Source organism: Crinia signifera, unplaced genomic scaffold, assembly GCF_055691185.1.
Source record: "Crinia signifera unplaced genomic scaffold, ASM5569118v1 HAP2_SCAFFOLD_255, whole genome shotgun sequence".
Lineage (NCBI taxonomy): Eukaryota > Metazoa > Chordata > Amphibia > Anura > Myobatrachidae > Crinia > Crinia signifera.
Genome location: NW_028142148.1, coordinates 62,096 through 85,222, shown reverse-complemented (window position 1 = coordinate 85,222; position 23,127 = coordinate 62,096). Strand labels below are relative to the sequence as shown.

At 47.7% G+C, this 23,127-nt stretch overlaps 1 protein-coding gene across 1 annotated transcript in view; it reads right to left on the bottom strand.

The window, feature by feature from the left end:
• LOC146054581 (uncharacterized) overlaps positions 1 to 23,127 on the bottom strand; it is a 74,856-nt gene that overhangs the window by 6,092 nt on the left and 45,637 nt on the right. Inside the window, exons 4-6 of the mRNA XM_083168074.1 lie at positions 19,165 to 19,207; positions 10,235 to 10,362; positions 1,903 to 2,052 (exon numbers count right to left, since the gene is read on the bottom strand). Coding sequence (XP_083024200.1) covers positions 1,903 to 1,912 — 10 coding nt within the window. The 5' untranslated portion in view covers positions 1,913 to 2,052; positions 10,235 to 10,362; positions 19,165 to 19,207. The remainder of the gene's footprint in view (positions 1 to 1,902; positions 2,053 to 10,234; positions 10,363 to 19,164; positions 19,208 to 23,127) is intronic.

The window sequence follows — 23,127 nt, the reverse complement described above, 5'->3', positions numbered from 1 at the left end:
AGTGCCCCATATACTGCTGTCTGCCTGACCCCCCCTCCATGTATTACTATCCCAGTGCCCCATATACTGCAGTCTGCCTGACCCCCCCCTCCATGTATTACTATCCCAGTGCCCCATACACTGCTGTCTGCCTGACCCCCCCCTCCATGTATTACTATCCCAGTGCCCCATGTACTGCTGTCTGCCTGACCCCCCCCCCCATGTATTCCTATCCCAGTGCCCCATATACCACTGTCTGCCTGGCCCCCCCTCCATGTATTACTATCCCAGTGCCCCATATACTGCTGTCTGCCTGACCCCCCCCTCCATGTATTACTATCCCAGTGCCCCATATACCACTGTCTGCCTGACCCCCCCCCCCCTCCATGTATTCCTATCCCAGTGCCCCATATACCACTGTCTGCCTGACCCCCCCCCATGTATTCCTATCCCAGTGCCCCATATACCACTGTCTGCATGACCCCCCCTCCATGTATTACTATCCCAGTGCCCCATATACTGCAGTCTGCCTGACCCCCCCCCCCTCCATGTATTACTATCCCAGTGCCCCATATACTGCTGTCTGCTTGACCCCCCCCTCCATGTATTACTATCCCAGTGCCCCATGTACTGCTGTCTGCCTGACCCCCCTCTCCATGTATTACTATCCCAGTGCCCCATATAATGCTGTCTGCCTGACCCCCCCCTCCATGTATTCCTATCCCAGTGCCCCATGTACTGCTGTCTGCCTGACCCCCCCCTCCATGTATTACTATCCCAGTGCCCCATATACTGCAGTCTGCCTGACCCCCCCCCTCCATGTATTCCTATCCCAGTGCCCCATGTACTGCTGTCTGCCTGACCCCCCCCCTCCATGTATTCCTATCCCAGTGCCCCATGTACTGCTGTCTGCCCCCCCCTCCATGTATTCCTATCCCAGTGCCCCATATACCGCTGTCTGCCTGCCCCCCCCCCCTCCATGTATTCCTATCCCAGTGCCCCATATACCACTGTCTGCCTGACCACCCCCCCTCCATGTATTCCTATCCCAGTGCCCCATGTACTGCTGTCTGCCTGACCACCCCCCCTCCATGTATTCCTATCCCAGTGCCCCATGTACTGCTATCTGCCTGGCCCCCCTCTCCATGTATTCCTATCCCAGTGCCCCATATACCACTGTCTGCCTGACCCCCCCCCCCTCCATGTATTCCTATCCCAGTGCCCCATATACCACTGTCTGCCTGACCCCCCTCCATGTATTCCTATCCCAGTGCCCCATATACCACTGTCTGCCTGACCCCCCTCCATGTATTCCTATCCCAGTGCCCCATATACCACTGTCTGCCTGACCCCCCCTTCATGTATTACTATCCCAGTGCCCCATATACCACTGTCTGCCTGACCCCCCCTCCATGTATTCCTATCCCAGTGCCCCATATACCACTGTCTGCCTGACCCCCTCCCCTCCATGTATTCCTATCCCAGTGCCCCATATACCACTGTCTGCCTGACACCCCCCCTCCATGTATTCCTATCCCAGTGCCCCATATACCACTGTCTGCCTGACCCCCCCTCCATGTATTCCTATTCCAGTGCCCCATATACCACTGTCTGCCTGACCCCCCCCTCCATGTATTCCTATCCCAGTGCCCCATATACCACTGTCTGCCTGACCACCCCCCCCCCCTCCATGTATTCCTATCCCAGTGCCCCATATACCACTGTCTGCCTGGCCCCCCCCCTCCATGTATTACTATCCCAGTGCCCCATATACCACTGTCTGCCTGACCCCCCCCTCCATGTATTCCTATCCCAGTGCCCCATATACCACTGTCTGCCTGACCCCCCCCCTCCATGTATTCCTATCCCAGTGCCCCATATACCACTGTCTGCCTGACCCCCATATGGGCTGTTATGTATTACCTCTCTCCATGCACAGGGCTTGTGAACATTTCCCCAGCAGAACATCAGCGGCAGGAGAGGATAGGAGCGATGGGCTTAGTGCCAGCTGTGGGGCCGGTGGTGTACACAGCTGTGGGGCCGGTGGTGTACACAGCTGTGGGATCCGCACTCCTACAGCATAAAAGGACTATGAGATTACAGACACACGTGGCAGGTGATCACTTACCTCCTGGGTATCCATCTCATAGGTAACAGCTTCTGAGCTTGTTAAGTTTGTTTCTAACCTATTGTCACGATCCATTGGTTTTGGGGTGATAAGCTGAGGTGATCCATCTGCATCTTCTCACAGAGCTTCTGCATGAGTTTGGACATAAACTGGGTACCCTGCTCGATTATCATTTATTTCGGGAAACCCACTAACAGCACATTAGCAAAACCCCTGATTTCGGGGCTTACATTATTATTAACAGTCTCTTATATAGCGCACACATATTCCGCAGCGCTTTACAGAGTACAGTTGAACATTCACATCAGTCCCTGCCCCAGTGGAGCTTACAATCTATATTCCTTACCACACGTACATGCACACACAGCCAATTAGCCTACCAGTATATCTTTGGATTGTAGGAGGAAACCGGAGTTCCCTGAGTAAACCCACGCAAGTACGGGGAGAATATACAAACTCCGCACAGTTAAGGCCATGGTGGGGATAGAACCCATGACCTCAGCGCTGTGAGGCAGTAATGCTAACCATTATACCATCTGTACTGCCCTGTATATATAACACATGGTGGGACTATGACCCATGACCTCAGCGCTGTGAGGCAGTAATACTAACCTTACACCATCCGTACTGCCCCGAATATATAACACATGGTGTGGATAGAACCCATGTCCTCATTGCTGTGAGGCAGTAATGCTAACCATTACACCGTCCGTACTGCCCCGTATATATAACACATGAGGGGAATAGAACCCATGACCTCAGCACTGTGAGGCAGTAATGTAACCATTACACCGTCCGTACTGCCCCGTATATATATAACACATGGTGGGATAGAACCCATGACCTCAGCGCTGTGAGGCAGTAATGTAACCATTACACCGTCCGTGCTGCCCGTATATATAACACATGGTGGGGATAGAACACATGACCTCAGTGCTGTGAGGCAGTAATGTAACCATTACACCATCCGTACTGCCCGGTATATATAACACATGGTGGGGATAGAACCCATGACCTCAGCGCTGTGAGGCAGTAATGTAACCATTACACCGTCCGTACTGCCCGTATATATATAACACATGGTGGGGATAGAACCCATGACCTCAGCGCTGTGAGGCAGTAATGTAACCATTACACCGTCCGTGCTGCCCCGTGTATATATAACACATGGTGGGAATAGAACCCATGACCTCAGCGCTGTGAGGAAGTAATGCTAACCATTACACCGTCCGTACTGCCCCGTATATATAACACATGGTGGGGATAGAACCCACGACCTCAGCGCTGTGAGGCAGCAATGCTAACCATTACACCATCCGTACTGCCCCGTATATATAACACATGGTGGGAATAGAACCCATGACCTCAGCGCTGTGAGCAGTAATGTAACCATTACACCATCCGTACTGCCCCGTATATATAACACATGGTGGGGATAGAACCCATGACCTCGGTGCTGTGAGGCAGTAATTTAACCATTACACCATCCGTACTGCCCTGTATATATAACACATGGTGGGGATAGAACCCATGACCTCAGCGCTGTGAGGCAGTAATGTAACCATTACACCGTCCGTGCTGCCCGTATATATAACACATGGTGGGGATAGAACCCATGACCTCAGCACTGTGAGGCAGTAATGCTAACCATTGCACCATCCCATTTTTGTAAGTGAGGGGTACCAGGGACCCACTATTTTGGGGGGTTTTTGCAATCACTGATGGAGATCTGTGTCATCTAGCCTAAACCCCCTACCTTGTCTGTTGCCCAAAGTCTGTAAGGAGGTACTAACTGTCCATTGTCCAGCAGTGAGCTGGTTACACCATAAGGGTGGGGGCATAAATGTGCAGGGTATAACTGTATCTCTCTCTCTCTATACACTTCCTGGGGATCAGCGAGAAGGCTGAAAGTGACCCTGCGTGTCCTGTGCAGTCCTCCACAACCGATTCCGAAGATTTCTTTGTACTGTATTTCCAGTCTGGTTGTAATTGTTCTGTAATCATACCTTGGATAATTAATTCTAGTGTATTCTCCGTGTCCTTAACAAATCTATTCGCCTGTGCGGCCAATCGCTACGTAAGTGAGTTTGCAATTAGTAAGCCTGGATACAGATAAATGACAAAAGCAATATCTGATATCCAGATTTTTAGTGATTTTTGAATTTCCTTTTGCTGGTGGCAATTAGCTTATGAATTTGAGCACTGGCACGTGCTGGGGTATCCATAAGTCTCTGGTGGCAATTCTCAGCTTGAGATATCTGGAGAATTGGCCGACTAGACCATGACACCTATTGTGAGTGACAAGGATCACAGGTACTTGTTTCCTAGAACGGCACCCATCGCGGGCATCGCATGTACATCGCATGCCATTATAATGGCATGCGATGCGACCGATGCGATGGCCGCGATTTTACATAGAAAGGCATGGTAAAATGTAAATCGCGTCGGTCGCATCGCATGTGGCCAAAAAATCGCATGCGATGCGACCGACGCGATTACTGATTTTACATAGGGAACAATGTTAAATGGCCCAATTGACCCGATTTTCCATAGGAAACAATATTAAATGGGCCACAGAGGCCAAATAGGCACCCTGAAGTGTGAAATGGCTCCCCTAATTGTTAACGCCACCCGACGATCAACGTCAACCTGAAGCGTGGCGAGCGGCGGCGGTACGCGTCCTCCGACCTTTTCATACCCCCACTATCCACGTCGGCGTGGAGTTGAGAATAGAAAGTGTGCGAGCGCAGCGAGCCACCGAGCCCGAAGCGTGACGAGCGCAGCAAGCCCCGCGAGGGGACGCGGAATACGAGCCCGAAGCGTGGCGAGCGCAGCGAGCCCCATGAGGGGACGCGGAATACATGTTAAGTAATCCGTGTCCGCTCGCCACTCTTCGTGAGAGTGTTCCGCGTCCGCTCGCCACACTTTCTATTCTCAACTCCACGCCGACGTGGATAGTGGGGGTATGAAAAGGTCGGAGGACGCGTACCGCTGCGCTCGCCACGCTTCAGGTTGACGTTGATCGTGGGGTGCCGTTAACAATTGGGGGGCCATTTCACACTTCAGGGTGGGTATTTGGGGTCTGTGGGCCATTTAACATTGTTCCCTATGTGAAATCGGGTCAATTGGGCCATTTAACATTGTTCCCTATGTAAAATCACGGTAATCGCGTTGGTCGCATCGCATGCGATTTTTTGGCCGCATGCGATGCGACCGACGCAATTTTTTTCCTTGCGATGCCTAAGATCAAAATCGTGGGGGCCGTTCTAGGAAACAAGTACCGGATCACAAACAGGGGATTCAAAATAAGACTTTGAATTTTATTAAGCAGGTCACAGCATACCAGATGAATTCCACAGGCAGCAGCATACAGGTAATCACAGCACCCCGGCCTATCCCTTCAGCAGCTAATCCACTATTAAGAGCATTTACCCTCTGCCCTGGAAACACTTATATCAGGAGAGCACAGGTGCTGCTGATTACACACCTGGGGCGAAATGTAATAGGGTGCGTTTTTTTTTTTTTGCGATTTTTACCGCAAAATATGCCGTTTTCGCCCATTTCCCGAAAATCGCATATTTTATAGGGTGCGATTTGCGGGAAAAATCGCATTTTTTAAAGGTGCGATTTTTAGTTAGACTAAAAATCGCATCCAGATGTTTTCCCATTAAAAAGGATAGAACTCGCATATTTAATGGGTTGCGATTTTTAGTAAAGCTTTCTAAAAATCGCAAAAAAAATAGACCAGGTTCTGCCTGGCGCTTTTATCAGAAACATGCACAGATCATTGAGATCTGTGCATGGTTCTGTTGTAAAAAAATAGTTAAAACAAAAAAAAAGAAAAAAAACGGCGTGCGGTCCCCCCCTAAGCATAACCAGCCCCGGGCTCAAAAAGCCGGTGCTGGTATAATAAAATCAAAGGAACAATCAAGTTGGGGTTCCCTGGATTTTATAAAACCAGCACCAGGCTCAAGGTCCGGCGCTGGTTCCCAAAATACGGGGGACAAAATGACTAGGGGTCCCCCGTATTTTAAGAACCAGCACCAGACACAACCAGCCAGCAGGGTAATGCCACAGCCGGGGGGAGACTTTTTATACAAGTCCCCCCGGCCAAAGCATTAACCAGCCCATGCTGATAGTCCGGGGCTGTCCTCCATGCCCCTGGGCTGTGGGCATGGAGCTGATGCTTTGTGTAAAAAAAAGAATGTAAACTATTGTTTTACACTGGCGAACTATCAGTCCCAGCAAGCCTACCCCGCATGCTGGGACTTGGGGAACCACAAGTCCCAGCATGCGGGGCATTAAAGTGCCCGCTGGCACTTGTAGTTCTGCAGTGTAAAAAATAGTGCACAAAATCACACTGACACCCTGTGAAATAAAACTTTAATACACACAAAACACACTGATACTTACCTACCTTGAGCCCGTAGGTCGGTCCCTGGATCCTGGATTCGTCCTCCGGGGCTCCAGGGCAGAAGAGTCCGGTTCCGGGGCCTTGGTCCTGGTTCCGGGGCTGGTCCTGGGGTTCCGGGGCTCCTGGCGTGAAGAATCCGGGGTCCGGGATCCGTGGTAGTCCAGAGGGGTACCTAAGGAGGCAAATCCTACTCACCTGCTCCCCGGCGGCGACCTCCGGTGACAGCGCTGCTCCCGACTGGTACCCGGCTTGCAGGACTTTGCCCGGCGCTGAGATGTTTCCTCTTCGCCGTCTCTGAACAGAATGATTTCTCGGCCAATCAGGAGCCGAGAAAGTCGGCTCCTGATTGGCCAGAAATCATTCTGAATACAGACGCCGACGAAGTAACATCTCAGCGCATCCAGAGCAGAGATGTTACTCCGTCGGCGTCTATATTCAGAATGATTTCTGGCCAATCAGGAGCCGAGTTTCTCGGCTCCTGATTGGCCGAGAAATCATTCTGTTCACAGACGGCGAAGAGGAAACATCTCAGCGCCGGGCAAAGTCCTTGAAGCCGGGTACCATTCGGGAGCAGCGCTGTCACCGGAGGTCGCCGCCGGGGAGCAGGTGAGTAGGATTTTCCTCCTTAGGTACCCCTCTGGACTACCACGGATCCCGGACCCCGGATTCTTCACGCCAGGAGCCCCGGAACCCCAGGACCAGCCCCGGAACCAGGACCAAGGCCCCGGAACCGGACTCTTCTGCCCTGGAGCCCCGGAGCCCGGACCCAGGATCCAGGGACCGACCTACGGGCTCAAGGTAGGTAAGTATCAGTGTGTTTTGTGTGTATTAAAGTTTTATTTCACAGGGTGTCAGTGTGATTTTGTGCACTATTTTTTACACTGCAGAACTACAAGTGCCAGCGGGCACTTTAATGCCCCGCATGCTGGGACTTGTGGTTCCCCAAGTCCCAGCATGCGGGGTAGGCTTGCTGGGACTGATAGTTCGCCAGTGTAAAACAATAGTTTACATTCTTTTTTTTACACAAAGCATCAGCTCCATGCCCACAGCCCAGGGGCATGGAGGACAGCCCCGGACTATCAGCATGGGCTGGTAAGTCCTGGAGGGGGGGGACCCCTTCATTGGGGGGGTCCCCACTTCCCCAGGACCCCTGCCCATGCTGACCAGCCAGGGGGTTAATGCTTTGGCCGGGGGGACTTGTATAAAAAGTCTCCCCCCGGCTGTGGCATTACCCTGCTGGCTGGTTGTGTCCGGTGCTGGTTCTTAAAATACGGGGGACCCCTAGTCATTTTGTCCCCCGTATTTTGGGAACCAGCGCCGGACCTTGAGCCTGGTGCTGGTTTTATAAAATCCAGGGAACCCCAACTTGATTGTTCCTTTGATTTTATTATACCAGCACCGGCTTTTTGAGCCCGGGGCTGGTTATGCTTAGGGGGGGGACCGCACGCCGTTTTTTTCCTTTTTTTTTTTACAACCAAAATCGCATATATGAAAATGCGCACATTTTCAGGACTGAAAATGCGCACATTTTCAGGACTAAAAATCGACCTAAATCGCGGCAAATCGCATTTTTTGCCGCTAATTCGCATCTCATTACATATGCGAATTAGCGTCTAAAAATGCGATTTTTAAAGGTGCGATTTCTGGCGAGTTTGGAACTCGTCCAAAAATCGCAGCCTATTACATTTCGCCCCTGGCTTCTGTTACTGCTCCAAAACCTGGTCTGGATCCTCCACATTCCTCTCCTGTGGGGGAATGCTGTCTCTGCCACACTCCTCCCCCCTTAGCTTCAACCACCCTGGTGAAGCTAAACAATTTTTAGGTGAGCTCTTTGCCTTGCCCACCTCTTGTGATTTCCCCCGTGGGCGCACAGCCCTCCACCACTTTCCAGGGGTCGCCCACCTCGCCTTCTTCCTGCAACCCTAGCTTCACCATATGGTTGTATGGAGGATCAGGACCTACAAACCTCCTGGAAAGGGCATCGGCATTGAGGTGCTGTTTCCCCAGACAATGCCGAACCTCAAACTTAAATGGCTGTAAGGCCAAAACCAACGGGTCACACGAGCATTCACTTCTTTGAATGCATCCATTGTAAGGGTGCATGGTCTGTGACCAACAAAAACTCTCCTCCCAGTAACTAATACCGTAATGACTCAACTGCCCACTTAATGGCCGAGCGCTCCTGCTGTACAGGTGAGTACTTGCGCTCTCTGGGCAATCATTGACGGCTGAGATAGAGGATGGGCTTCTCCTCTCTATCTACTGCTCCTAATCCTGTCCCAGAGACATCCATCTGTAACACAGGAGCTTGCAGGACAGGCTCGGTACACAAAGCTCCTCCTAAATCCTGCCACGCCGTTTCCACTGGTCTGGACCACGTTATCTTGTCTGTTTTATAAGACATTCAGTTAGTGGAGCCGCTCTAGTGGCAAAATCTCGAATGAACCTGCGACAATATCCCACCAGCCCGAGAAATGTCCTAAGCTGTGACTTACAATTTGGGTTAGACCAGTTGAGGACTGCTTCTACCTTACTAGGCTGAGGTTTAACCTGTCCTCAATTTACCCCAAATACTTGGCCTCAATCATACCAATGGCACATTTCTCAGGGTTGGCGGTAAACCGGTGTGCCCATAGAGACTGTAAAATGGCTTATACCTTTGGTAGGTGTGACTCCCAGTCAGAGCAGTCATCTATATATGCAGCCGCATATTCCCTGTGGGGTCACAGCAACTTATTCATAGCTCTGGAACGTTGCTGGGGCACCATGTAAACCAAATGGGAGCACTGTATACTGGAATAAGCTCTCTGGATGATCTGTGTCTTTTCCGGAATGGCAGAAAACACATCTTGTCAGCGCTTCAAAAGTTCACCACTTCCGTTTCTGTTCAGGAAGTGTGACTTCAATGGGCACCTGGCATTCTAGGACCTTTTTAGCTACCAAAGAGGGCTGACTGGCAGGTTCCTTCCAGGGTTTTAACAGATTTACATGGTGGATTTGTACCTCCCTCCTTCTCCCCTCCTATCAGACCCTGTAATTGAGAAGTCCTACTGCCTCTATGATCTCATAAGTCCCCACCATTGTGTATACATCTGCTTTCTGTGGTGGGCACAAGCACTAGCGCTTCCTCTCCTGGGTTAAAGGACCGGTTGACTGAGGTGACGTCATAATGCGTTTTGGGGCAGATGTATTAAGCTTGGAGAAGAGATAAACTGGAGATAAAGTGGAGATAAGGTAAAAGGAGATAAAGCACCAGCCAATCAGCTCCCAACAGTCATTTTCAAACACAGTTCATTGGCTGGTGCTTTATCTCCACTTTATCACCAATGTATCTCTTCTCCAGGCTTAATACATCTGCCCCAATATTAGAAGAATAACATGTTACCAGCAGACCCAAAAGCCGTTGCTGGTTTTCATCAGGGGCATATATATATATATATATATATATATATATATATATATATATATATATAACATCACAGAGCCAGTGTCAGATAGATCAGTCCACACCATCTATATATCCTGTATATACAATGTATGTCTAGTGTCTGTTTGTGTGTCTCAGAAATACTGCCATCTGTTGGCAGCAAGTGAAAGTACATCTCATTCTCTCACACACAGGCACAAACACAGAGACAATCACAAGGTAGCTGAATAGTGCAATATATATACTCTACTGGCTCACGCTGAGGGTGAGCGGCAGCATTACTCACCCGGAGGAGAACCTGGGGAGACCGACACTGAGATCAACCATGGACCTGTGTCCCCATTATCAGAGGATGAGGACGATACATATGGAACCAGCGTCTGTCTGTGATCAGTGGGTGAGGAACCTGCATCTCTAACAAGGACACAGAGACAGCATCAGTCAGGAGTGATCATACGTGTCACCTCCTCCTACCATCTATCTATCTATCATGTCTATGTCATATCTCTCTCATATCTATCATCTATCTCATATCTATGTCATATCTATCTATCTCATATCTATCTATCTCATATGTATCTATCTATCTATCTCATTTCTATGTCATATCTCTCTCATATCTATCATCTATCTCATATCTATCATCTATCTCATATCTATGTCATATCTATCTATGTCATATCTATCTATCTATCTCATATGTATCTATCTATCTATCTCATGTCTATGTCATATCTATCTATGTCATATCTATCTATCTATCTCATATGTATCTATCTCATATGTATGTATCTATCTATCTATCTCATATCTATCATCTATCTATCTATCTATCTATCTATCTATCTATCTATCTATCTATCTCATGTCTATGTCATAACTCTCTCATATCTATCATCTATCTCATATCTATGTCATATCTATCTATGTCATATCTATCTATCTATCTCATATGTATCTATCTCATATGTATCTATCTATCTATCTATCTATCTCATATATATCTATCTATCTATCTATCTATCTATCTATCTATCTATCTATCTATCTATCTATCTATCTCTCTCATATCTATCTATCTCATATGTATCTATCTATCTCATATCTATCTATCTATCTCATATATATCTATCTCATATATCTCATATATATATATATATATTGGGAGGGCTGTAGAGAGTCTATTGAGGGGGAGGTGGGAACGAGGAATTTCGTAAGGAATACAAAGTCTAGGGGAGAAATTAAGCACAATGTTAGGGACGTAACTAAAAATAAACATAAACTAAAATGCTTACTGGCTAATGCAAGAAGCATAGCAGGTAAAATCGGGGAGCTAGAAACTGTGGTCACTAGGGACGATTATGACATTATTGGTATTACAGAAACATGGTGTAATGAGTCGCACAACTGGGCATTATACATGGAGGGATAAACACTCTACAGAAAAGACAGGGAAAATAGAAAGGGCGGGGGGGGGGGTGCCTATATGTACAAAATAATGTAATAACATGTAAGAAAGAAATGAGCACAGATACAGAGGAAGACTACACGGAGGCCGTGTGGGCAGAGATAACCGACAATAACAAAAAACCTAATAACAAAATTTTAATAGGGGTATGCTATAGACCGCCAAACATAAACGAAGGGGACGAGTCTCTTCTTTTAAACCAAATCAAACAATCATCAGATCAGGGTCAGGTATTAATTATGGGGGATTTTAATTTACCTGATATTGATTGGAAAAACGAAACAGGTAAATCAGCAAGAAGCAATGGGTTCTTAAGCTTACTTAAAGACCAGTTTATCACACAAACGGTAGAAGCACCAACTTGTAATAAGGCACTCTTGGACTTAGTATTAACAAATAACATAGATCTAGTCTCAAACACCAAAGTAATTGAACACATAGGGAACAGTGACCACAATATGGTTTCACTGGAAATCAACTTCAGTAAATTACATCATAAAGGATCAGCAAAAATACTAAACTTCAGAAAAGCGAACTTTGAATTATTCAGAGAAGCCCTAAAAGGAATTGTGTGGGAAACTGTTTTTGAGGGGAAAATGCAGAGGAAATGTGGGATACTCTAAAAAATGAGCTTGAATCATTAACTATTAAATACATTCCCAAAGTAAATAAGGGTAAATTCAATAAAAAAAAGCCACCATGGTTGGACAAAAAAGTAAGGTCAGCTAACAACAATAAAACAAGAGCGTTTAAATCCTATAAAAAATAACTTAAATGAGGAGGCGTTCACCAATTACAAAGAATCAAACAAGACTTGTAAACGGGTAATCAAAGTAGCTAAAAGGGATTATGAAGAGTGCATAGCCACTGAAAGCAAAACCAACCCTAAGAACTTTTTCAAATACATAAATAGTGAGCGAATAATTAAGGAGAACATAGGCCCACTAACCGATATCACTGGAAACATTTTTACGGAAGACAAGGAAAAGACAGAACTGTTAAATGAGTTCTTCTCATCAGTATTTACTAAGGGAGAGCAGACTGTGGAACGCACAAGTACCACAAATGGGATGAACAAGCTGGATCTAAATATTGATTTCACGACAGAGTAAATAAAATTGAAGCTCAGCAAACTCAAAACAAATAAATCACCAGGGCCAGATGAGATACATCCTAGGGTACTAATGGAATTAAGGGAGGAACTAGCGACCCCTCTGCATTACATCTTTGATAATTCACTATCATCAGGTAAGGTACCTAAAGACTGGAGAATAGCAGAGGTAGTGCCAATATTCAAAAATGGAAAAAAGGAGGATCCCGCTAATTACAGACCTGTTAGTTTAACATCAATAGTGGGTAAAATATTTGAAGGGTACTTGTTTCCTAGCACGGCCACAATCGCGGGCATCGGGTGTCATTTTTAGTGGTATACGACGCGACCGACGTGATGCCCCCGATTTTCCCATTGAAATGCATTTTATGCGGCTAAAAAAGGCTTAAATGGTCCAGACGCGATGCCCCCGATTTCCCCATAGGAAACAATGTTAAATGGCTCAATGTACCCGCGATGCCCCCAATTTCCCATAGGGAACAATGTTAAATGCCTCAATTTCACCAAATCATCATAGGGAACAATGGTAAATGGGCCAGAAAGCCCCAAAAACACCCCAGAACAGTGAAATGTCCCCCCAAAAGTAGTTTACGCCACCCCACGATCAACGCGAACCCGAAGCGTGGCGAGCGCAGCGAGCCCGCGAGGGGTGGCGGTACGCGTCCTCCGACCTTTTCATACCCCCACTATCCACGTCGGCGTGGAGTTGAGAATAGAATAGCGAGCGTAGCGAGCCACCGAGCCCGAAGCGTGGCGAGCGCAGCGAGCCCCGCGAGGGGACGCGGATACCTTCACAGGTAAACGCGTCCCTTCGCGGGCTTCACAGGTATCCGCGTCCGCTCGCCACGCTTCGGGCTCGGTGGCTCGCTGCGCTCGCCACACTATTCTATTCTCAACTCCACGCCGACGTGGATAGTGGGGGTATGAAAAGGTCGGAGGACGCGTACCGCCGCCCCTCGCGGACTCGCTGCGCTCGCCACGCTTCGGGTTCGCGTTGATCGTGGGGTGGCGTAAAAGACTTTTGGGGGGACATTTCACTGTTCAGGGGTGTTTTAGGGGCTTTATGGCCCATTTAACATTGTTCCCTATGATGATTTGGGTAAATTGACCCATTTAACATTGTTTCCTATGGGAAATCAGGGGTATCGCGGCTAAATTGAGGCATTTAACAATGTTCAATATGGGGAAATCGCGGGCATCGCGTCGCGACCATCGCACCCGATTTTTTAGTGCATGCGATGGCCGTGATGCCCACGATCATGATCGTTGTGGCCGTGCTAGGAAACAAGTACCATTTGAAGGATTTTTAAGAGATGGGATCCAGGAATATTTAGACCTTCATAGTTTACTCAGTTATAACCAGCATGGGTTCGTAAAAAATCGTTCATGCCAAACTAATCTACTAGGTTTCTATGAAGAGGTTAGCAAAAACCTCGATAATGGAAATGCTGTAGATGTGATTTTCCTAGATTTTGCTAAAGCCTTCGACACTGTACCACACAAGAGGTTGATAAATAAAATGGAGGACCTGGGACTAGGGGCAAATATCTGTAGATGGGTAGGGAACTGGCTGTGTAACAGAGAACAAAGAGTGGTCGTGAACAGTGCCGTATCTAATATGATACCAGTACTAAGCGGAGTGCCCCAGGGTTCGGTTCTTGGGCCCATTTTATTTAACATTTTTATTAACGATATTGGGATGGGGTTACTCAGCAATGTATCCATTTTTGCAGACGACACAAAACTGAGCAGAGTTATTGTCACAAACTTGGGGTGCACTACCACTCGGGGCTTGGCTAGACCTGACACAGGGGCGCGGAGTCTAACCGTGCCGGGGGTTTTCTGCCAGTGACCCCTCCAAGTGGCATATGGGCTTCTGCGGCACCCGACACGTCGGTCGCGGCCCCCTGGTTAGGTTCCCCGTATGAGTGGTGGTAGCTTGTGAAATATGGAGCGTGGTCGTCAAGCCGGGTCAGTAACAGGTGGACAGAAACGATACCAATGGATGCAGCAATGATTAGTCAGAGTCAGGCCGGGTCATACACAGGAAGGCACAGGATTCGGTACACAGGGAGCAGACAGGAGGATGGTCACAGAACAAGCCAAGGTCATACACAGGAATAACTGGACACGGTACCGGAGGATCAGGCAAGAGAATGGTCAGGAACAAGCCGAGGTCAGATGCTATAATCAGAAGTCTGGAATAGTACAAGGCACTGGAACGCTGGAGCTGGTGTGAACCTATACTCTGGCAGCTTCTGTCTGCCAGAGACTGCCTTTTATAGGAAGCACAGGGAACTCACAGGTGAATTAATCAACAGGCTGAGCATGCTCAGTTTACACAGAGTTTCCCAGCAAGAGAGGTTCACCAGGTGTAACTAATTAGCTGAGCTCAGATCTCACAGCACAGTTCAACTATACAGAGCTTGTCAGCAGCATGAGACAAAGCCAGCAGGATTGACCAGCAGGTAACTGAAATACACGCATATTGTGACATTAGAGCTTGTCAGCAGCATGAGACAAAGCCAGCAGGATTGACCAGCAGGTAACTGAAATACACGCATATTGTGACAGTTATTAAATCATCAGAAGATGTCACCACGCTTCAAAATGATCTTGACAATCTAGATGAGTGGGCAAAATAGAGGAAGATTAGGTTCAATGTGAACAAATGTAAGGTCATACACCTCGGGAGACATAACCAGTGTGCTAGTTATAACCTAAAGGCCCCCATACACTATGCGATTTTGGGACGCTTTCATCTGATTTCGGCACTTTGTGCCGATAATCGGGTGAAATCGGCCCAAAATCGCAGGTGTGTGATATCTGATCCGATGCGCGGTCCCGTGCGCATCGGACCGGATCAGGGAGGTCGGACGGTCAGAACATACGATCACCTCCGACCTCCCTGTATGTATATGCCTGCCCACCTGACAGGCATATGCATGCAGACACTGGGGGAGCAGTGGGGCGGGCAGCGGGTCCCTGAGCGCTGGGGAGTGCTGACCTGGCCGGGCGGTGATGATCATAGATATCAGCACAGCAGCTCTGCGGGACGGGACGCGCAGTGGTGGGTATTAGATTTTAAAATTCCTGTCAAATGACTAGCCGTTCTCTGATTGGCTGAGCTCAGCCAGCCAATCAGAGAACGGCTAGTCATTTGACAGGAATTTTAAAATCTAATACCCACCACTGCGCGTCCCGTCCCGCAGAGCTGCTGTGCTGATATCTATGATCATCACCGCCCGGCCAGGTCAGCACTCCCCGGCGCCGCCAGCTTAGCACTCAGGGACCCGCTGCCCGCCCCACTGCTCCCCCTGATAAGAGCACCGCCGCCCCCTGACCCTCACCACCCGCCCCCTGCGATTTATCACATGTCAAATTTGGCTCATCAAGGGCCTTATTTTGGTTCATTCTTTCTGACAAAATCCTTCTTAGATGGACAAAACCATGTGCACTGCAGGTGGGGCAGATGTAACATGTGCAGAGAGAATTAGATTTGGGTGGGTTTTACTTCAAAGTGAGATCTATATTGCAGTGTAAAAATAAAGCAATCAGTATTTTCCCTGCACAGAAACAAAATTACTCACCCAAATCTAATTCTCTCTGCACATGTTACATCTGCCCCCCTGCAGTGCACATGGTTTTGTCCATCTAAGAAGGATTTTGTCAGAAAGAATGAACCAAAATAAGGCCCCAAGTGCCAAATTGTGTGTGAGCCTCCCGGGGAGCTCCCGGGCGCCTCACAGGAGAATTGGGTCAGACTTGTCCTAATGACAAGTCGGCCTAATGTATGGGGGCCTTATGCGGGGAGGAATTGGGAAATTCAGTACTTGAAAAGGATCTAGGAGTCCAAATAGACAACAAACTGGGGTGTAGTGCTCAATGTAATATAGCAACAAACAAAGCCAACAAAATTCTTAAAAGGGGCATGGAAATTAGGGACTCAAAAGTAATTATGCCTCTGTACAAATCATTGGTTAGACCGCACCTCGAATACGCAGTGCAGTTCTGGGCCCCACACTATAAAAAGGACATCATAGAATTAGAAAACATCCAAAGAGCAACAAAGATATTTAAGCTACGAGGAAAGATTAAACAATCTGGGACTATTTACATTAGAGAAGAGACGATTAAGGGGGGACATGCTCAACATGTACAAATATATTAGGGGCCAATATAAGGAACTGTCAAACACCCTTTTTTCTGCTAGACAGGAATCTAGGACGCGAGGGCACGAGTTTAGATTAGAAGAAAAAATATTTTGTTCATCTAGAAGAAAAACTTTCTTTACGGAGCAGTCAAAGGCCCTTATTCTGATTGACGCGGACTTTACCGCGTACTTACGGATCGCGTCTTTATGGCGTCTGCGCATGCGTGGAGAACGCTACGCGCATGTGCCACGCCTTGACTCGGTACCAGTTCGGCCAAATCCCGTCCAAAACTGTTCACCGCTATCAGTCGGGAAATAGGGGCGTATTATGGGCGTCATGCGGAATGACACATGGGCGTAGTTTCAAAGTGGGCAAAACGGGGCGGAAACATGGGCGGACACGGGGGAGTACACTTATGTTGGGGGGCGTACATTCGGATACCACTCCGAATGCACGCGATCAAAAAGGGAAGAAATGTGCGGTGTCCACAAGTGTACTATTGCTTTGCGGACACCACTCGTTCATGCGGTAGGCGAACGTACGCCTAATGACTACAAGCATTAACACCTGAACCCAATAGAATCGACTCCTTTACTCATTACTCACTAATAGGACGCTTGTCAGTGCTTTAATTGAAACCATTGCACTTCAATTGCTGTAAGGGTTAATGTGTGCAATGCATGTGTTAGGCATGCTTGTAAGGATATATTGGCATCTAATTGATTCCAATTCCAAATAAGAAGTTTTTTATGAGGATAGGTAATTGAATAAGTGGGTCATGTGATGTATTGCAGAAGATACTTCATAGTGGGTTGTTTGGCGTAAATACTCCGCTTACGTGCGGTAGCACCGCTTGGCTCCCGTTCGGATGCGGTATTCCCGAGCATACCTGTAATACTCTGTAATACCGTGCCGAATCGGAGTGTTTCTCCCGCACACGCATGCTTTGTATGTCGTCCGTAAACACGCCCTGTTCTTAAAGAGTGAGTCCGTCCGAATGCGGAGGACACGTGGGCGTTTCGACGGACGATGGCCGCATGCGGCAAAACGCCGTGGCGTGCGGACCGCTCCGTAAGAATGCGGGAATTTCCGCACAGATCAGAATAAGGGCCAAAGTTTGGAACTCTCTTCCTGGAGAGGTGGTGTCGGCAGACACTATAAATACGTTTAAATTAAGGTTGGATAAACATTTATTGGTTAAAAATATTAATGGGTACAAATGAGAAGCATAATCTGTCTTCAAATTATCAGAACATATTATACAACAAGGGATTAGCTACTATAAACATAGGTTGAACTAGATGGACGGAAGTCTTTATTCAGCCTCACCTACTATGTAACTATGTAAATATTTATCTCATCTATCAATCCATTTCAAATTGATCTATGTATCTTATATCGGTCATTGTGTATTATCTGGGCGCATCCGATGTTGATCGTACAGCATCTCATCGCATGCAATATAGCAGCATACAATGCAATGCATTTTTAATTGTACAAACACCCTGATGGGTGCTTACAATGTGAAATACCCCCCCATTGTCAACGCCACCCCCAGAATCAACGGCAACCCGAAGCGTGGCGACCGCAGCGAGCCCGCGAGGGGCTGCAGTACGTGTCCTCCGACCTTTTTCATATCCACCTCGGCGTGGAGTTGATTTTAGATAGTGTGGCGAACGCAGCGAGCCACTGAGCCCGAAGCGTGGCGAGCGCAGCACGCCCCACGAGGGGACGCAGATTACTTTACATGTATTCCGCGTCCGCTGGCCACGCTTCGTCCGCTCTATCTTTCCCCACTGCTTCTATGTATCTATCTATGATATGAAGGCCAGTATTCAATGCTTCCGATTCACCATTTTTTTCAGCAAATTGGGCTGTTTTCTCTCCCCGCACACTGGTTCCGGCTTGTTACGTGCGGGACCAGTGAAGCGGCTCCCTAACCATGTCCCCTGCCAACTCTCCTGGGGGGCAGCTTCTGCTTCGGCTCCCTGTGGCGAATTTAAAATTTGCCGTCAGGGGCAGCAAGCCCCTGCGGCATTGAATAGGGTGACAGGGAGGGCTGGCAGCGAACGCTGCCAGCAGAATTCGCTGCACGTGGAGGAAAAAAAAATTGAATACTCCCCGAAGAGTGGAAGCAAAGCAGTAAACCAATAATATTTAGGTAACAAAGTAAAAGAAAAAAGACGACCACACTGGAGCGTTTCGCCAATGTCTCTGGCTCCAATAGAGGCCAAATAACGCAGCTGCTAACAGAGTTTAATTGTCCAGCTGGGAGGATACTGCGGCTGTTCTGTCCCTTAAATACAGAAGGGGCCGTATTGGCGGGGCTGTGCTGACCTAGATCCGGCCCACAATGCAGCAGCCTGTCCCCTGTACGAATGTTCCCTAAAGCTGCGGATTCACTAGATGACAGTATGGAGAAGACAGACAGACACCGAGCACAGACCACCACACACACAGCTACAACATACAGCTGCCATTACCTCTTCCTCTCTGCAGACTGAGGCCAATGTTTCTTCACAGAACCTAAAATGTATCACAGAGAATTACTGGCTGCAGATCAATCAAATCCCACCGATCTCTTCATCATGCCTCATACCCCACACATCCTGGAGCAGGGACAAGAGGGCAGCACTATCTCAGCAATGCAATATAAACCTCTACACTCCCTACTATCTATATCCCTCCTCGGTGTTATTCCCATGTACACTCCCTACTATCTATATCCCTCCTCGGCGTTATTCCCATGTACACTGCCTACTATCTATATCCCTCCTCGGCGTTATTCCCATGTACACTGCCTACTATCTATATCCCTCCTCGGTGTTATTCCCATGTACACTGCCTACTATCTATATCCCTCCTCGCTGTTATTCCCATGTACACTCCCTACTATCTATATCTCTCCTCGGTGTTATTCCCATGTACACTCCCTACTATCTATATCCCTCCTCGCTGTTATTCCCATGTACACTGCCTACTATCTATATCCCTCCTCGGTGTTATTCCCATGTACACTGCCTACTATCTATATCCCTCCTCGGCGTTATTCCCATGTACACTCCCTACTATCTATATCCCTCCTCTGTGTTATTCCCATGTACACTGCCTACTATCTATATCCCTCCTCGTGTTATTCCCATGTACACTGCCTACTATCTATATCCCTCCTCGGTGTTATTCCCATGTACACTGCCTACTATCTATATCCCTCCTCGGCGTTATTCCCATGTACACTGCCTACTATCTATATCCCTCCTCGGTGTTATTCCCATGTACACTGCCTACTATCTATATCCCTCCTCGGTGTTATTCCCATGTACACTCCCTACTATCTATATCCCTCCTCGGCGTTATTCCCATGTACACTGCCTACTATCTATATCCCTCCTCGGTGTTATTCCCATGTACACTGCCTACTATCTATATCCCTCCTCGGTGTTATTCCCATGTACACTCCCTACTATCTATATCCCTCCTCGGTGTTATTCCCATGTACACTCCCTACTATCTATATCCCTCCTCGGTGTTATTCCCATGTACACTGCCTACTATCTATATCCCTCCTCGGCGTTATTCCCATGTACACTGCCTACTATCTATATCCCTCCTCTGTGTTATTCCCATGTACACTGCCTACTATCTATATCCCTCCTCGGTGTTATTCCCATGTACACTGCCTACTATCTATATCCCTCCTCGGTGTTATTCCCATGTACACTGCCTACTATCTATATCCCTCCTCAGTGTTATTCCCATGTACACTGCCTACTATCTATATCCCTCCTCGGTGTTATTCCCATGTACACTCCCTACTATCTATATCCCTCCTCGGTGTTATTCCCATGTACACTCCCTACTATCTATATCCCTCCTCGGCGTTATTCCCATGTACACTGCCTACTATCTATATCCCTCCTCTGTGTTATTCCCATGTACACTGCCTACTATCTATATCCCTCCTCGGTGTTATTCCCATGTACACTCCCTACTATCTATATCCCTCCTCGGTGTTATTCCCATGTACACTGCCTACTATCTATATCCCTCCTCGGTGTTATTCCCATGTACACTGCCTACTATCTATATCCCTCCTCGGTGTTATTCCCATGTACACCGCCTACTATCTATATCCCTCCTCGGTGTTATTCCCATGTACACTCCCTACTATCTATATCCCTCCTCGGTGTTATTCCCATGTACACTGCCTACTATCAATATCCCTCCTCGGTGTTATTCCCATGTACACTGCCTACTATCTATATCCCTCCTCGGTGTTATTCCCATGTACACTCCCTACTATCTATATCCCTCCTCGGTGTTATTCCCATGTACACTGCCTACTATCTATATCCCTCCTCGGGTTATTCCCATATACACTGCCTACTATCTATATCCCTCCTCGGCGTTATTCCCATGTACACTCCCTACTATCTATATCCCTCCTCGGCGTTATTCCCATGTACACCGCCTACTATCTATATCCCTCCTCGGTGTTATTCCCATGTACACCGCCTACTATCTATATCCCTCCTCGGCGTTATTCCCATGTACACTCCCTACTATCTATATCCCTCCTCTGCGTTATTCCCATGTACACTGCCTACTATCTATATCCCTCCTCGGTGTTATTCCCATGTACACTGCCTACTATCTATATCCCTCCTCGGTGTTATTCCCATGTACACTCCCTACTATCTATATCCCTCCTCGGTGTTATTCCCATGTACACTGCCGACTATCTATATCCCTCCTCGGTGTTATTCCCATGTACACTGCCTACTATCTATATCCCTCCTCGGCGTTATTCCCATGTACACTGCCTACTATCTATATCCCTCCTCGGTGTTATTCCCATGTAGACTCCCTACTATCTATATCCCTCCTCGGTGTTATTCCCATATACACTGCCTACTATCTATATCCCTCCTCTGTGTTATTCCCATATACACTGCCTACTATCTATATCCCTCCTCGGTGTTATTCCCATGTACACTGCCTACTATCTATATCCCTCCTCGGTGTTATTCCCATGTACACTCCCTACTATCTATATCCCTCCTCGGTGTTATTCCCATGTACACTGCCTACTATCTATATCCCTCCTCGGTGTTATTCCCATGTACACCGCCTACTATCTATATCCCTCCTCGGTGTTATTCCCATGTACACTGCCTACTATCTATATCCCTCCTCTGTGTTATTCCCATGTACACTGCCTACTATCTATATCCCTCCTCGGTGTTATTCCCATGTACACTCCCTACTATCTATATCCCTCCTCGGTGTTATTCCCATGTACACTGCCTACTATCTATATCCCTCCTCGGGTTATTCCCATGTACACTGCCTACTATCTATATCCCTCCTCGGCGTTATTCCCATGTACACTCCCTACTATCTATATCCCTCCTCGGCGTTATTCCCATGTACACCGCCTACTATCTATATCCCTCCTCGGTGTTATTCCCATGTACACCGCCTACTATCTATATCCCTCCTCGGCGTTATTCCCATGTACACTCCCTACTATCTATATCCCTCCTATGCGTTATTCCCATGTACACTGCCTACTATCTATATCCCTCCTCGGTGTTATTCCCATGTACACTGCCTACTATCTATATCCCTCCTCGGTGTTATTCCCATGTACACTCCCTACTATCTATATCCCTCCTCGGTGTTATTCCCATGTACACTGCCTACTATCTATATCCCTCCTCGGTGTTATTCCCATGTACACTGCCTACTATCTATATCCCTCCTCGGCGTTATTCCCATGTACACTGCCTACTATCTATATCCCTCCTCGGTGTTATTCCCATGTAGACTCCCTACTATCTATATCCCTCCTCGGTGTTATTCCCATATACACTGCCTACTATCTATATCCCTCCTCTGTGTTATTCCCATATACACTGCCTACTATCTATATCCCTCCTCGGTGTTATTCCCATGTACACTGCCTACTATCTATATCCCTCCTCAGTGTTATTCCCATGTACACTCCCTACTATCTATATCCCTCCTCTGTGTTATTCCCATGTACACTCCCTACTATCTATATCCCTCCTCGGTGTTATTCCCATGTACACTGCCTACTATCTATATCCCTCCTCGGGTTATTCCCATGTACACTGCCTACTATCTATATCCCTCCTCGGCGTTATTCCCATGTACACTCCCTACTATCTATATCCCTCCTCGGCGTTATTCCCATGTACACCGCCTACTATCTATATCCCTCCTCGGTGTTATTCCCATGTACACCGCCTACTATCTATATCCCTCCTCGGCGTTATTCCCATGTACACTCCCTACTATCTATATCCCTCCTCTGCGTTATTCCCATGTACACTGCCTACTATCTATATCCCTCCTCGGTGTTATTCCCATGTACACTGCCTACTATCTATATCCCTCCTCGGTGTTATTCCCATGTACAC